Source organism: Monodelphis domestica, chromosome 4, assembly GCF_027887165.1.
Source record: "Monodelphis domestica isolate mMonDom1 chromosome 4, mMonDom1.pri, whole genome shotgun sequence".
Classification (NCBI taxonomy): domain Eukaryota; kingdom Metazoa; phylum Chordata; class Mammalia; order Didelphimorphia; family Didelphidae; genus Monodelphis; species Monodelphis domestica.
The window spans coordinates 179,702,818-179,720,284 of record NC_077230.1 but is presented as its reverse complement, the minus strand read 5'-3'; the positions used below and the strand labels follow the sequence as shown (position 1 = coordinate 179,720,284).

Here is a 17,467-nt window from a genome sequence, read left to right as displayed (position 1 = left end):
TTTATATATTCACATATTCTTAGAAGTAAGGTAACATGAAGAAACATTTCATAACATTTTTCCACATTTCTAGTTGAAATAATATAATTTTTTCTTCTAAAAGGGAGGTAATTATTACATATAATTTTAAAATTAATTCCTTAAAATAATTTTAAAGACCCAACTGCATCGTAATCCAAATGATGCACAGAAATCACTGGTCTCCTTTCTCCTATGATATTCTGAATTACCTTTTATTTACATGGAATATTTATAAATAAGGGTAATCAAATAGTTTACAAATATTGAAAATGTTTTTGTAAGAAGTTAAAAAGATAAAAAGCATTTCATCCATAGTCATTATAGAAACTTTATATTCATTTGAAGATTGTACAGAATATAGTCATGATCAAAAATACAATTTGAAAGTCATTTTTCTAAAGCAAACAACAGTTTTGGGAAAATTTATTAGATTATAAATGATTCAACTTAAAATTTTTTCTAAGGTAAAACTATTTTAAATAGCAGAGCTCAATTTACAGTTATTGTGGAAATGTTTTAACTATTTCTATTTGTACTGCATTTTCAAGATTTTCTGAAATTGGTTTTGCTTTACATATACTGTAATTTCAAATTCTATTTGAATTTGTACATACTACAAACCACTAAATCTAAAGTTTGATAACTGTTTTCTTACATTTTACATCATAATGAAGTCCATAGAGCTGCCAGCTGCTAAAATAACAGCTGAAAGTAAAGTTCATCAACTCATCCATTTATAGACACTACTGAAGATTTTATCTCACTAGAAAACATATAACAGCTGCTCCCCCCTCCCTTTAAACAATAAATGAGTCATTTCTTGAGTCATGCTAACACCTAATATTTGAAAGATCTTAATGAGTCAGATGAAAATCCTATGATGTGATCCATTTCAGACTAGACCTTAAAACTAAGCAATTTTTAGAGTAGCTTTTTCATGCATGACATATAACAAATATAATTCAATGATTAAGTTGACATTACTTTTTTACATTGTAACAGAGAAAAGATATTACTGAATTTATTTTTTTAAAAAGTTATAGGCAATTTTTCATAATGGTACCTCTCTTAAAACTGATACTATTTCCTAATAAATTTAAAAATTCTGAACATAAATTGTTTTCTTAACTCTCTGTTAAGCTTGAGTACAGTAATAGTACTTAGCACAAGCTTCTCATTAAATGTACAACTAACTGGGAATTGAAAGTTATCCTATAAACCATAGTAAAAAACAAGGAAAATGTTAGGGAATGACTGTAGCAATAAAATGGTAAAACAAATATTTTATTTCAACAAAGCATTAAACAAATATCTATTGAGAAAATGTCCTAACCAGTACTCAAAATTTCAAGTAAAGGCTTCCCCCTCTAGTCTCTTATCCTCCATTTCCCAGAAACATTCTCTGAGGAGACATACTCCTTCTCTCAAGGAGACAGGACTTGGCTATATATCATTATGTAATTTTAAAATTTGCTTTTCTTAAAAATAAAAGAGCCCAAGTTAGGGAGTAAAGATAGTAATAATTAATATTAAAGAGCCTTATACTTGAAACTGTGTAGCAACACAATTAAACTTGTTGAAAGCTCTAATCTTCTGATTCATAGTATCTCTAGTTGGAAAGGACAATAGAGATCTGCATAACACAGTCCTTTTGCAGATAAGGAAAATAAGATCCCAGCAACTAAAGGGATTTGGTCATGGTAGGTAGTAAGTAGAGATTCAAATCCAGATACTTCTCACCCAAAGCTAACACTCTTTCCATTATAGCACATTTTTCTTACCCTACCTAAGTTCAGAAAAGTTCATCTCTGACTCAGACTTCCTGTCTTATTCTCCTAAATAATATTTGCAAAACATTAAAAAGTGCTATACAAGTACTCTTTATTAAACACAATCATATACAGTCATTTTATGACAGCAAAATCATTAATGTACAAGATTAAAATGCTATGTACAGTTTATATATTCAACAAACTAAATGAAATTCTGTTACAATTTTTGGATAAATAAGGCAACTGGCAATAACATTTTAGATAAATGCATTTTTTCTTAAATTCCTTAAAGTTATTATTTGACATATGACTATTCTCTATGTTATACCAGACCACTAGCATCTTCAATCTTAAAGTATCTTTAAATAGAAACTCAGCTCAAATCAAGATCAACTCATTACTTCCCAAAGTCCCTGCAGGGTAAATCCATCCTTCAATTTTTCTATTGCAAGTCCCAGTTCTTCTGAAAATACGGGTTCACGATCTTGTTGCTTTTTGTCAGTTAAGATGAGCAAAGCGCGTTGGTGAGAAAGAGGAATAAACAAAAGATTCCACATAAGTTTGTAAATACTAAATTAAATTAATGAAATACTAAAAATGTAATTTTGATAATAAGGTAAACAACCATACCTTGTTGCCATCAGCAAAATAAGCCTATAAGAAAAAGGAATCTATTAAATTCCACATAGCTAAAAGATTATCAATGCAGTCAATTGACTAAGTACTAATTTTCAGAATGATTCTATAACAGAATGAATTTTACATTTTTTTCCCTATAAAATGTTTTCTTAAAAACTGTCATAAGAGAATTCATCTAATTGATGTTAATATTGTATATAAGCAATAAAATAATTCTTCTGTAAGCTTTAAACACTAAATATATGATATAATTACTACAACATAAAGGTCCTACTCCAGTGCCTCCTTTAGGTTTAGGTTTTCAAAGGCTGTGTCAATGTCGTGACAACTCTTAGAGGTCTTTCCAGGTCAGAAAGACATCAAGTATGGGCTGGATGATCATCAATACTATCTGTCTTCCAAGGACCTGACTAATGAAGTTTAGAAAGCTTCATCACCAGAGAGGTGGCTGATCACTAATTGAGGAATTTTTTAGTCACAGCAACTCATTAAATCATCTACTCAGATAGGGCTGTAATTTGTGTTAGTCTGGAAGAAATATATATCCAAATATGGATCTTTGACATGCTGAATTAACTATTATTAGTACTATTTTCTTAAAAAAAGATAAAATGAGTAACTTAAAGCAGTTGGCAAAAATCATTAATATGATCCATCAGAAAATATTTTCTCTGTGTGTGGTTTGGCATGGAAACATGATAACAAATCAAAATGATTCTAGACTTTTGAGGAGGAGAGATGGTTCACTTTGAGCAGAGAGCAGTCTATGACAGACTAGCTGAAGAGAGAGTGAGGGAGGAGCAAGGAGAAAAAACTGAAAATTCCAAGAGAGAATATGAAGCTGGGAGGTCCAACCAGCTACTCACTTCCAGCTGGGAGCCTAAGGGGAGAGATAGATCTCCTAGGTTAGGAAGAAGCCTGTCTCTTTGGAGATCAACTGTCTTTTTTTGAACTCCTGGATACCTCTCACCCATCTCTCAATAACCAATCAAAAGCCATCAGTGCATTATGTGGACTGGGACTTTGAAGACAGCCATTCACAGAGATCCCTTTCAAGGATCTCCTTCTCTATCTCTCTCTCCCTTACCTGTCCCTGGACTCCTAACAGTTAGCCTAGGAGTAGGGACCAACAGGCAGCTGACAAAAAGAGGGTTCAAGGCTTCTCAGCCTTGATCCCTTAGACTTTGGAGGGCTGATTTGCCAGAGGGGACAAGTTGTAGGGTTTCCTGTTCACCCATTTACCTGCTTGATACCCTTATCACTCCGTCCCTGTTTGAACCCAAATAAATCATCTGTTACTCTAGATTTAGGTTTGGGCCAGTTTCTAACAATAGTAAAGGGGATTGGAGATTTGGGGAGGGTCACACCTCTCCCCAAAAAGGGGGGGTTAATCTCTGGATCCCAATGATCTAAAACTGTCAGACCCAAGGAATAGACATCTCTTCTTGGCAGCCCTAAGATTCTGAAGGGGACTGACAATTGGCGTCCCTGAGGAAAACAGAGGCATAAGAATCATCTTGCCTCTCAAGAATAGGTTGGACCTCAAGGGGGGGCATAGTGTCATCTTACAAAGGCTTCCCCCTCTAGTCTCCTGTCTCCATCTCCCAGAAACATTCTCTGAGGAGACATACTCCCTCTCTCAAGGAGACAGGACTTGGCTATCACCCCCCAAAGGGAAGAGAGGGGAAGAACAATCTCTTCACCCTTTAAACCCCTTCTCCCCTCTGTCTCCATCATCCTTATTCCCCTTTTAATCCCTATATTACACTTTTTATATTTCTGCTTCAAAACTTTTCTGCTCTACTTCTTAGGCAGAAGACTGGTAAGAGCTAGGCAACAGGGGTTAAGTGAGTTGCCTCAGGGTGACACACCTAAGATATTTCTTAGGCCAAATTTGAACTCAGGATTTCCTCTCTCCAGGCCTGTTTCCTTAACTCCTGATCTACCTAGTTGCTCCCTCAAGTTAATTTTTTAAAAAACTACCTCCTCTCCTTAGGTATTCAACTTGAGCAGTGTTTGGAGTTCACTTGTAGAAGTAAAACAAAGGAAAAATTTCTCACTTTTTTTGACCAAACAATATCAGTTAGAAAACAACATATACTCCATCTCCAATTAGAATATGCCTCCTACATTAATAGAATCAAAAGAAATAAGAAGAATTATTCTCTACCAAGGTTTTTAATTCACCAGAGAAAGAATTTACAGAGAAAACAATGTGTTGTTATAGTTTGGTTTTGTGGAGAATGGCTCTGAGAATGGGAGATAATGAAATATATAATTTTAGAATAAACTTAAATTCTTTAACATCTTCTAATAGTCCAAAGCATGAAGAAACTTTTTACTTGTCTGAAATCATCTGAATAACTACTTCCATTTGAAAAACCAAAATATCCTTAGACTAGAAAACAATACATATATCTTTTGATCCTATGCTTAAAAATTGTGTGTACAAGATAGCTGTGTTTTCAAATGTCCTAAGTTCTAGGATATTTGATTGATTCATATTTTATTTAATTAATTAAACCACAAAGGTGAAAAAATTATAGCAATTCAATGGATATCTTTGAGAATGCTTACGACAAAAGCATCAGTGTGTTCATCAGAATCTATTTCCACATCATCTTGAATTTGTTCAACTGTCAGATCTTCAAGAGGTTGAGGCTGTAAATCAAGATACTTTGTAAATTAGAATGCACAGAAAAGTAGGCTGATAAAATATATCAAAGTTGTAATAAAACCTTACCAACTTTCATTAGGAAAATGTGATTAGGGAGTTTTCTTCAATGACAACTACTATTGTTTTACAAAAATCTATTTGAGCTACATTCCTCTATTACACAATAATTTTCAACTGAAAATCAATTTGGTTCTTAAAATGAATAATTTACAATAGTTTCAATTGAAATTTAGATTTCAAAGATAATTTAGGTCAACATCAAACAGTTTTAGCAGGCAAATATTACACATGCTGCAAATATTACATCTAGAGAAACCTAAAAGAAAATAGTAAATATATTTATGTGATCACTTTTTTTCATATCCCAGTTTTCTGGTGCCATACTATGTGCTTGATAAATATCTATTGAATGAATTTTAAAGCAAAGAGCAATTATTATTTATAATTTAATTCAAAATGTATTGTTGAGTACTTCTGATTGATGTGCATGACAGTGTGGGATATAGTCCCTGCCTTAGAGGAATTTAAAATCTAATAGCGGAGATTAGAATTGTATAGAAATAATTGTAAGAGAACAGGCAATAAACAAAAAAGTATCATATAAGGAAAAGTAAGTACTAAATGCCATAGTGGAAGGGTAGCAATCATGTCAGATGGTCACAAGGCTAAACAAAACTGTGCCTGAAATGACTCTTGAGAGGTAAAGATTGGGCAGTGTGTTTTCCAGTGGAAGAATGGCATGGGCCAAGATAAAGACTATCAAATTTTGCTTTGAAAATGGCAAGTGATACATTTTTTTAGGGTTTTGTTGGACTTGAAGATTCATGTGACTGATTTGCACTATGTCAGGTTAGAAAAGCAAGTTGGAGCTATACTTTCTAGGACTTAAGTGTCAGGCTATGGGTTTTGGACTTTATTTAATGGAAAGGGGAGAATTAATGACCGTTTTAAAATAGAGAAATGATATGAACAAAGTAGTGTTTAGGAATAATGTGGAATTAATGTTAGATGGGCCTAGATAGGGGGAAAACTTTATAAGGAGATCAGACTATTATTACAAGAGTCCAAATGTGGGAAATAAGGCCTGACATCAGGGATGACAATAGGAATAAAAGGGAAGGTATAGATTTGAGAGGTATGTAAAGAAAGAACTAATAAGTCTTGGTGACTGAATGGAGGTAAGAAATGAGGAAGAGAGGACAGTGAGGTCATACATATAAGTAACTAGGAGAATGGTGGTACAATGAACAGAAATAAAGAAACTAGGAGGAGCTAGTCTGGAATCAGGAAGAGGAAAAATCTGGTTTTAGACATGTTTTGAGATGTGAGTGGAAAAGTACTATAGGTAATTAGAAATGGGGGAATGATGCCAGGTGAATAATCAAAGACAGAGATAAAGATTTGAGACTTGTTCACCAAGAGGTGATATTTGAAGCTTCTCTTACAGTAGTAATACAAGGAAATTGTCAAAAGAAATGGCCTTCATTGGAGAGGCCTGTGGAGTAAGAGCCAATTTTCAGTTAAAATAAGCTAGTAGAGTGGGTGCCCACAGAAAAGACTATATTGGACATTATCCCACAATAGAACTGGCCTTCCATCAGGCATAATGGAAGAGACTAGGGTGAAGTATGGGTAGACCATAGTTGGGGTTGGGATGGAGTATGATTGAGTTGGATAGCAATGATAGTACAGGAAGAGGTCAAAGTGAGGGAGAGGTTTTTGCTTAGGATATAGATAGCAGAGATAAAAGAATCAGAGTGTTGGGCTAGATGCATGTCCTAGAGGTAGAGGAAGAGAAGTTCTAGGCAGATACAATCAATGAATTGTTAATCATTTAAAACTGTGTCAAAATAAAATTTTTGTATGTTATGTTCTTGATGTGTTCTATGAATTTAACTATAATAACCTTATAAAATAACATGGCAAATTATTTATTTAATAAGTTTAAGAGATTACCTTTTCTTCCATTTCATAATCCACTCCAAATATAGGACTGGCAGAATAGACTCTGTGAAGTGAATTTATTTCCTTTACAGACTCCTGTAGTTTCTCTACAGGATCTATTTTGAAACCAAGAACATATCCTCCACTCTATAAGAAATAATCATTTAAAAAGAACCTGAAGAAATATTTCTATCACATAAGAAATTATAAAACTCTAATATTCTTTGTAAAAATATAATTTTATTTAAAAATATTTTTCCATGGTTTCATGATTCATGTTCTCTCCCTCTCCCTCCTGGAGCTGACAGGCAATTCCACTGGGTTATACATGTATTATCACTCAAAACCTATTCCCATAATATTCCCATATTATTCTTTTTTTGTAATAGAAACTCTAATACTCTTTATTCTTTATCTCCAAAGAACAGACTCCATATCAGGCCACCTGTACTCTGGCTTTCTCTTCCTCTTCCCCACCCCAGCACTCAAACCCCCACCTAGGACTCTGTATTCTGATGGGTAAGGTTTACTTTTTGCTTTTTTTGGACTTGGGCCCACTACTCTGGTCATCTCTGAGACAAGCCACGTGAATAGCCTCCATGTGAATATCATCCCCCTCCCCCTCCCAGTTCCCCCCCCCCCCAATATATATTGTCAAACTCTTGGAGGATTGAGACTGTTTTTATTTGTTTGTATTCTCAGCACTTAGCACAGTATCTGGTACTTACTAAGTATAAAGATGTGTACATTGAGAGATAATAAAGCATCCTTTTAAATGACACCTAACAAAAAAGTTCTACCCACATAACATTTTCCTAATCTAACAAGTATTATTGTTTTTTTTTGGGGGGGGACATCTAAATAAGATTCAGTCTTCCTATGTAAGTTCATACACATAGATACTCTTTTCCTTGTGTTCCCCATTATTGACTAGTATCATGTTGTATTATTAAAAAACTCTCAGATCTACAAGAATATCAAGGGAAATAATGAAAAAAAAAATGCAAAGGAAGGTGGCCTAGCAGTACCAGATCTTAAACTGTACTATAAAGCAGTGATCATCAAAACCATATGGTACTGATTAAGAGACAGAAGGGAGGATTAGTGGAATAGACTTGGGGTAAGTGACCTCAGTAAGACAGTCTATGATAAACCTAAAGATCCCAGCTTTTGGGACAAAAATCCACTATTTGACAAAAACTGCTGGGAAAATTGGAAAACAGTTTGGGAGAGATTGGGTTTGGATCAATATCTCATACCCTACACCAAAATAAACTCAGAATGGGTGTCTGACTTGAACATAAAGGAAACTATAAGTAAATTAGGTGAACATAGAATAGTATACTTGTCAGATCTTTGGGAAAGGAAAGACTTTAAAACCAAGCAAGAGTTAGAAAAAAATTATAAAATGCAAAATAAATAATTTTGATTATAATAAATTAAAAAGGTTTTGCACAAACAAAACCAATGCAATCAAAATTAGAAGGGAAGCAACAAAAACAAAAAAGGAAACAATCTTTATAACAAAAACCTCTGACAAAGGTCTAATTACTCAAATCTATAAGGAACAAAATCAATTGTACAAAAAATCAAGGCATTCCCCAATTGATAAATGGGCAAGGGACATGAATAGGAAATTTTCAGTCAAAGAAATCAAAATTATTAATAAGCACATAAAAATGTTCTAAATATCTTATAATCAGAGAAATGCAAATCAAAACAACTCTGAGGTATAACCTCACACCTAGCAGATTGGCTAACATGAAAGCAAAGGAAAGTAATGAATGCTGGAGGGGATGTGGCAAAATTGGGACATTAATGCATTGCTGGTGGAGTTGTGAATTGATCCAACCATTCTGGAAGGCAATTTGGAACTATGCCCAAAGGGCACTAAAAGACTATCTGCCCTTTGATCTAGCCATGGCACTGCTGGGTTTGTACTCCAAAGAGATAATAAGGAAAAAGACTTGTACAAGAATATTCATAGCTGCACTGTTTGTGGTGGCACAATATTGAAAAATGAGGTGAAGCCCTTCAATTGGGGAATGGCTGAACAAATTGTGGTATATGTTGGTGATGGAATACTATTGTGCCCAAAGGAATAATGAAATGGAGGAATTCCATGGGAACTGGAATGACCTCCAGGAATTGATAGAGAGTGAAAGGAGCAGAACCAGGAAAACATTGTAAACAGAGACTGATACACTGTGGTAAGATAAAATTTAATGGACTTCTCTACTAGTAGCAATGCAATGATCCAGAAGTATTTGGAGGGACATATGAGAAAGAACTCTATCCACATTCAGAGGAAGAACTGTGGGAAAATAAACACAGAAGAAAAACAACTGCTTGATCACATGGGTTGTTGGAGCTATGACTGGAAAAGTAGACTCTAAAAAATCACCCAAATATAAATAATATGGAAATGGGTCTTGATCAATGACAAACGTTAAACCCAGTGGAATTGCATGTCAGATATGGGAAGGGGGCAAGGGGAGGGGAGGGAAAGAACATGATTCTTGTAACCATGGAAAAAAATTCTAAATCATATTAATTAAATAAAATTTAAAAAAAAAAAACTCTCAGATCTAGACTGTCACAAAGATCTTATACTTATTAAATACAGTGATAAAAAATTAAATATCTTACCTGTTGAGAACTCTCTATAACAAGTGCTAAACCAAACTTTGAATCTCTGATCTTTATAGAACGCTAGTTATAAAATTGAAAAAGGAAAAAATGCATTTTAATTATTTGGTGATGACCATTTAACATTTAGACTATTAAGCTTTTAACTCTACAATTCCATTTTTTCATGGTAAATTATAAGTACAATCAATACAGCATGACAAAGACAACCAACATCTAACAGATAAAAACATTTCTCCCTATATGATCCCATTTTGGAAATTAATAAACACACTAATATCAATGATGAAACAATCTTTTCGAACTAAGAAAGTCTGTAAAAAGTATCAGCTAAAAAAATGTAGTTTCCTAAAAATAGAGCTCTGCATCATGTAAATTATCATTTAAAAGTAAATTAGGGTCCAGGAATCTATTAGCACTCAAAGGCCATTTTGTGTGTGTGTGTGTGTGTGTGTGTGTGTGTGTGTGTGTGTGTGTGTGTGTGTGTGTGGCTTCTTTGGCAGAAGTGGTCAAAATGGATATTTTCTTCCTCTTCCCTACTTACTGAACTAGTTTTTCATAATCTGAAGAATGTTATACTTCAAATAGGTAAAGAATGGTCATGTAGTATGAGATTTATAAATGGCTCTAGATAGGAGACCTAAAGCCAATGAATATTGGTAACTGGGAGGGAGACCATGTTGCTTTCTTTTGTTTCCCAACCTAGCACAGTGCATAGCAGAGAGTAAGGTCTTAATAAATGCATTTTTCTCTCCAACTCTCTTACTCTGATTAGTTCAGGTGAAAATGAGGTTCAAGTTCCCTCAACTCCTTCCTCACCCTTCTCTTCCAACGTTTCTTCCTCCTTTTTTCCCTAGTGAATTCCTTTTTCTTTTCTTCTTTTAAGATAATCAAACCATAATAAAATCCTTCCGAGCTCCATCATACTTTATAATCCCTGATGATTAGGGCTCTGAAGAAACACTTGTATTATCGCCTCCAATATAATGTAAACACTTTATATTCTTTTTAGTTTCTTCTACTTGCTGGTTTTTAATTTATTATGTTATGTTGGTTTTGACTCCTGGGTTTGTATTACAATGCCTTTACTCACTTCTAGCCTGTATCAGGAATGAAGAGAAGTCCATTATTTCATTAGAAGCCCACTCCAGTGCTACTCTCTTCTCCCCCACCATACTTTTTCTATGCTCAGTTTTGTCAGGTATGGAAGTATTGCAAACCTCCCTTTTAATAAAATGGAAAACATTAAGAAATAATATTCAGGCTAAAATCCCTTCTAAACTTTTAGGAAACTGGGTAGGGCAAAAAGTTAAGAACTTTCTTAGGCAAATAATACTATTGTCCTTCCCTTACCAGAATTCATTATCCTTCTAAGGGTAGTCTCCAATTTTTCTTCCCCAGAAGCTATTTGGGCTAAGACCTACTCTTCTCCATCGAGAAAGCCTGTTGATATCATCTCTGAGTGGGGTCTCACTGATTCCTTGTAGGAAGTTGTCCAAAAAAAGAACAGGATGGTGTTTTTGTTTGTCAATCATCTTCTGAGATATTAGCACCAAGCTGTTTTTTAACATACTGTGAACTTCCTTTGTTCAAAATTCCTATAAATGTCAACTAAAATTTTCTTGGTGCAGAGAAGTATGTCAGAGGGCATGAGGGAACTGTCAGTTTGTCTGTCTTTCCCCAAGTCAGAAAATGCTTGGATATTATATTACTATTAAATAAAATTGTTTCTGCCAGAATTGTACCTAAATCAAAGAGCAGGCTATTTTTTTCTTTGATAACTTGGTGATAAGCCTAGATCTTTTACTTCTTGGGATATTATAGTCTAAATTCTCTTCTCTTTAACAGTGGTAGCTGCTAAAAGTATGATCCTGATTATGGCTTCTTGGGATTTGAAGTCTCTCTGCAATATTTTTCCTTTTCCAGAACTGAAGTTCTAGATTTGGGCAATTTTGTCCCTGACCTGTTTTATATTCCTTTATAAGGAAATTGTGGGGATATCTTGGATAACCTAAATATCTTACAAGACATCTAAGAAAGGCCCACTTTATAATTTCTCTTCATGGTAAATAGGGTTATTTGAAAATTCCAATGTACTCTTCTTTTCCTAGAATGCTAACTGATAATGGCATACTATCTTATGTATGCATTAGAATTTTTTCCCATGTTGAAAAAGCAAATCATGATCATTTTTATCATAATTAACTAGGCATTCTGAAATAAAAACTGCTATTACTTTAACAAATAAAAAGAAAATGGTGAACTAGTCTAAAACAAATCAAAATTCTTTTTGGATTTTATAATTATATATTAGTATTTGCAAAAAGGCTAAATGAAAACAATTCATTTTTAAGATATATTAAAATAGGGCCACCAAAATGTGCATACTTACAATTTGCAGATATGGTATGCTGACATTGAAATTGTCATTCATATTTGCATGCCAAACAATTCTCACATTAGTAATAAAAAAGGTTCCCAGATTTCCCTATAAAAATAATTTAAGATAAGGATTAATATCCATAGGCTGTTCTATTATTGAAAAAATTTGGAATTATGGTAATTATTTCTGCAAACAATGCCTAAATTAAACTTTATAAGTCAGCAACATCACAACTTTCTTACTTGAGTGTTAGGATGTTAGAACAGTTATGGCAGAGCAGCTAGGTAACACAGTGTAGAGAGCACCAAGCCTGGTGTCAGAAGGGCCTGGGTTCAAATCTTCCCTCAGACACTTCCTTGCTGTGTGACCCTAGGCAAGTCACTTAGTCCCGATTACTTAGCCCTTACTATTCTTCTGTCTTTGAATGGCTACTTAATATTGATTCTAAGACAGAAGGTGAGGGTATAAAGAATATGGCAAGGTAAAGGACAAATATATAATAATAATAACTTCTCAAGGTCCACCAGGAATACTTTATGGCTCTTACCACCATAAACTAGAGCATAAAGCTCTGTTCCAGGTAACCATGACTAGTCAAAAACTTAATTCTAAATTTCTCTAGTTTGATAGTCTAAAAATCTTAAAAGCAAATAAAAAGTAACCCAGTGCTTAAACATAAATATTTGTATAGCACTTTAAAATTTGTACTTTATATACCCCATAATGACTCAGTGAGATAAGGTTCTGCAGGTATTATTATCCCCACTTTACAAATGAGGAAATTGATGCTCATAACATTTAAGTGACTTGTCCATCATCACCTTGCTAATAAAGCTGGGAGTCAAGATTTGAACCCAGGCTTTCCTGATTCCAAATCTTAAATGGAATCATTTATAACACAAAGACTCTATACATTGTCTTTCAAAAAATAGAAAATGTATGTGATAATTCATGATTGGGTATAACATTTCAAATTTCAAAACTACCCAGCAACCAAAGAGGCCTCTTTTGAATGACCAGATTTATAAAAATATATAAAAAGGATATGAGACACATAGCACAGCTCCCCAGAATCAGATTATTTTCAACCTTGACAATACAATTAGCCTGAAGTCATTATTATAATCCATTTTGGTATTAGACTTCTTTTTAAAAATAAGTAATTAATTTTTAAACCCTTTGAGTGATAAGGGTTATACAATTGGGGTTAAGTGACTTGCCCAGAGTCACATTGCTAGGAAGTGTCTGTGCCAAACCGGAACCTAGTTTTTCCCATTCCCAGGCCTGGCTCTCTATACACTAAGTCATTTAGCTGTCCTAGGAATACTTAAAAAAGAACGTTATATATTTTTTCTTTATCTCTCACTTAGAAAAATATTTGTGTTCCTCCTAAAGACTTGCTAAAACAAAGCAAAAACAGTTTTGTTTTGTTAAAATTCAACTTAATTTGAGAAATATTTATTAAGCATCTACTATTTACTACCATGTACCAAAGTATTGTGTGAGGTAAAAGAGATACAAAGAGAAAAACCAAAATGTTTCTGACTTCAAGGAATCTTACATTCTACAGGGTATCATATATACAGATTCAAGAATAATAAAGAGGGGCGGAGTCAAGATGGCAGCTTAGCAAGCAGCAAAAGTTCAGACCTCGTGGAAGACCCTTCCTTACTGATACAGACTGAATGCTCCTAGGACACCGAAATTTAATCTGAACAACAGGACAGAAGCGGGGAACCCTCCTTCTGGACTCAAATCAAAAGGTACGCCCCCCCAAAAGCCAGAATCTGAGAATACTCAGGGCTAAGGGGAAGGCAGAGCGAAGGTCCCAGGACCCCTCCCCCACAACCCAGAGGGCTGAGCCCCCAGCAGCAGAGGGAACCTCTGAGCGGGCAAAGGTACTGGTTTGCAGGGTCTACCTTGTGAACAGCGGGGCGCTGGGCTCGGAACATCCAGCTTGGACAGCAGAGAGTAAGCCAGGGAGAAACTGGCCATGGCTGGTTCCCTCCATCTGGTTCTAGCCTCACCTTTGCCTTGGGGCATATCCAGACCAATCCAGTTGAACTAATCCCATCAGAACTCCTCAGAGTTTAGGGAGGCGGGCAAAGGCACTTGGGGACAGCGGAGAAGCAGCTGGAGAGAACTGGAGAGAGCCTGGGCGGCCCGCCTTCCAGGAGTCTTCAGAGCCTCAGTGCTTCATATCACATACAGCCCAACCCAATTGAACTCAATCCAATCAAAAGCCTCCAGAGGACAGGGAAGCTAACATTCCTCCCCTAGAGACTGTACCAAGAGATCTGACAAAGCTCCAAGAGGGAAGACTGACAGCCCCAAAACCAAAACAAAATGAGAGTAGCATGAGCACAGCCAAATACGGGGAGCAAAGAAGGGATAAACTCGAGCAAACAACAGAAATAGAAGAAAGAAATTACAATAGACAGTGAATGAAACAGAGGGGGAGGACCCAGCAAAGGAAAAATCAGAAATCCCAGCGAATTGGATACAGGCTTTGGAAGAACTCAAAATGCAATTCAAAACACAATTAAGAGAGGCTGAAGACAATTGGGAAAAGAACTTAAAAACTAAGATAAGTCATCTGGAAACAGAAAATAGTGTCTTGAAAGCCAAAATCAACCAGCTGGAAAATGAGGCAAAGCAGATGAAAGATGAGGCAAAGCAGATGAAAGATGAGGTGAAGAAGATGAAAGATGATCTCCAAAGAAAATCCGACCAAAAGGAAAAGGACGACCAAAAAACTAAGGATGAAATTCAGTCTTTAAGAACCAGAATACAACAACTTGAATTGAGCAACCTCACAAGGCAGCAAGACACTATTAAACAAAACCAAAAGAATGAAAAAATTGAGGAAAATATGAAGCATCTCATTCACAAAACAGAGGATTTAGAAAATCGTTCAAGGAGAGACAATTTAAGAATTATTGGCCTACCAGAAGACCATGACAAAAGAAAAAGCCTGGACATTATATTACAGGAAACTATTAAAGAAAACTGCCCCGAAATCCTTGAACAAGAGGGAAAAGTGGAGATTGATAGAATCCACAGATCACCTCCTGTACTTAATCCCCAACTGACAACACCCGGGAATGTTATAGCTAAATTCAAGATCTATCAGACCAAAGAAAAGATATTACAAGCTGCCAAGAAGAAGTCATTCAAATACCAAGGAACCACCATGAGGATAACTCAGGATCTGGCTGCATCCACACTGAAAAAAAGAAAGGCATGGAATACGATATTCCGGAAAGCAAGGGAACTAGCAAAACTGACTATATTCTTACAGGGGAAAGTATGGTCATTCAACAAAATAGAAGAATTTCAAGAATTCGTAAAGAAAAGACCAGACCTGAACAGAAAATGTGATGTCCAAGCACAGAACTCAAGAGAATCATCAAAAGGTAATTAAAAAAGAGGGGAAAAAAGAAAAACAAAAAAAAAATTTTTAAGAGACTCAATAAGTTAAAATGATATATATCCCTATAAGAAAAGAAGTCATTGGTAACTCTTAAAAACTGTTGTTATTAGCTGGGAAGCAAAAAGAAGTATACTTAGAGGGAACAGCAACAAACTGTATAGGATGAAAGGACAAGACATAAATAGGTATATAGATATATGCATGCAAAAATACATACGCATGAGTATGCATATATATATATAACTAGAGCTTAAAAATAGGTTAATATTAAAAGAAATGGGAAAAGAAACAAATGGGGGTAAATTTATATGTCAAGTATAATAAAGAGGCAAGCCATCTTTAGTATGGTAGCTCAAGTGGGTCATCAAACTTCTTAAAGGAACATACTTAAAAGAACTTTTGAGGCTTTTTTTCTGATTCAAGTGTTGAAACACTTTACAAATAGGGAATTATGAAAAGAGGTAGAATGAAGGATGTCATCAAAGAAAAACTGGAGAAAAAGAAGCTGGGCTGGACACATAGTAACAGCAAAGTAGAACTAACGGGCAGTGATGGTACCTTTGCAATGTCAAGTGAAATTACGGAAGGCTCTCAGCACATTAGGTAGACCTCTTGCAGTGAATTTAAAAGAAGGATATGGACAAGCATTTTCCAGAATGGGAAGTGAGGTATGGGCTGTTATCTACACTGTTGGAAGGGATGCTTATATTGAAGAGATGCAGAAGCATTTGAGTATCTGAGTAGAAGAGCCATGTAAACATGACTATTAAGGCTCCAACTTAACAAGCTTTATTAATTTTTTTCCTTGAACCATACCTGATCACTGGATAAATTCCAAACACCATTGATTTTATCATATACTTGTTCTTGTGGCAATAATTTTAGCTGTTTGTTTTGAATTAATGCACTCCTCAGTTTAAAATCACGGTACATTTTAGAAGTTTCATAAGCCCTACAGTAAAAAAAAAAATAGGTCAGCAAAGCTAAAAATGTAATTTTTAAAACATATTTATACATGTATGAAACACTACTGATACAAGTATGCATTTATTGTCTATACTGCATAAGTAACTGATGTAGATGTTAACCAGCTTCACAAAAGTCAGTTTTTATTTTTTTGTTTCAATGAATGTTAGCAGTCAATCAACAAGAATTTATTAAGTTCCTACTCTATACCAGGCATTGTGCTCAGCATTTGAGATATTAAGAAAAAGTAAAAAACAGTCTTTGTTCAGTCCAATAGAGGAGGAAACAAACAAATGATTACATAGAAATAAGATACATGCAAGATCAATTTGAAAGAATCTCAGGAAGAAGCCACTAGCATACTTGGGGGTCATGTAACTAGTAATCAGAAATTTAAGATTTATGGTAGACCATTTTTCTATTCTGTGTTTAAAAAAATATGTTCACACTACATTGAAGACAAGGCATATTAATTTAACTGGCCTAATCCAGTAAACCAGAAGAGGAGACAGAATCTGAAAGCCTATAGTTCAGAGGCAAAAAAAAGCAAAAACAAAAACAAAAAGCAGTGACTGAGAAAGTGAACAAAATAAAAATAAGATAGCTATTGAAAGCTTCTATGGGAAAATGAACAAAGAGAACCAACAGAGGATGATGGAACCTAAGGAAGTACAAGCAAAACCTTTTCAAAAAACAAAACAAAACCCTGGGAATTGGGCTCATGCTCTGGAAGAACTCAAAAAATGAATTCAAAAAACAAATTAAGATAGAGAAAAAGAAAAGACAGTTTAAAAAGCAAAATTGGTCAAGTGGAAAAAGAGGAACAAAAATCCAACAAAGAAAAAAAGTGTCTTTAAAACCAGAATTGACCTACTGGGGAAAGAGGCAAAAACAACAACAACAAAACAACAGTGAAGAAAAGAGTGATATGAAAAGAAGAATGGACCAATTGGATCAAAAGGTCATGGAAGAAATTCAGTCTT

General features: G+C 34.8%; 1 protein-coding gene across 1 annotated transcript in view; it reads right to left on the bottom strand.

Moving 5' to 3' along the window:
- Positions 1-217: 217 nt before the first annotated feature.
- Positions 218-17,467, bottom strand: part of BBS5 (Bardet-Biedl syndrome 5) — a 30,058-nt gene continuing 12,808 nt past the window's right edge. The window contains exons 6-12 of the mRNA XM_001367579.5: positions 16,335-16,470; positions 12,095-12,190; positions 9,703-9,765; positions 7,066-7,200; positions 5,010-5,093; positions 2,424-2,447; positions 218-2,284 (exon numbers count right to left, since the gene is read on the bottom strand). Of these exons, the coding sequence (XP_001367616.1) occupies positions 2,183-2,284; positions 2,424-2,447; positions 5,010-5,093; positions 7,066-7,200; positions 9,703-9,765; positions 12,095-12,190; positions 16,335-16,470 (640 nt within the window). The 3' untranslated portion in view covers positions 218-2,182. The remainder of the gene's footprint in view (positions 2,285-2,423; positions 2,448-5,009; positions 5,094-7,065; positions 7,201-9,702; positions 9,766-12,094; positions 12,191-16,334; positions 16,471-17,467) is intronic.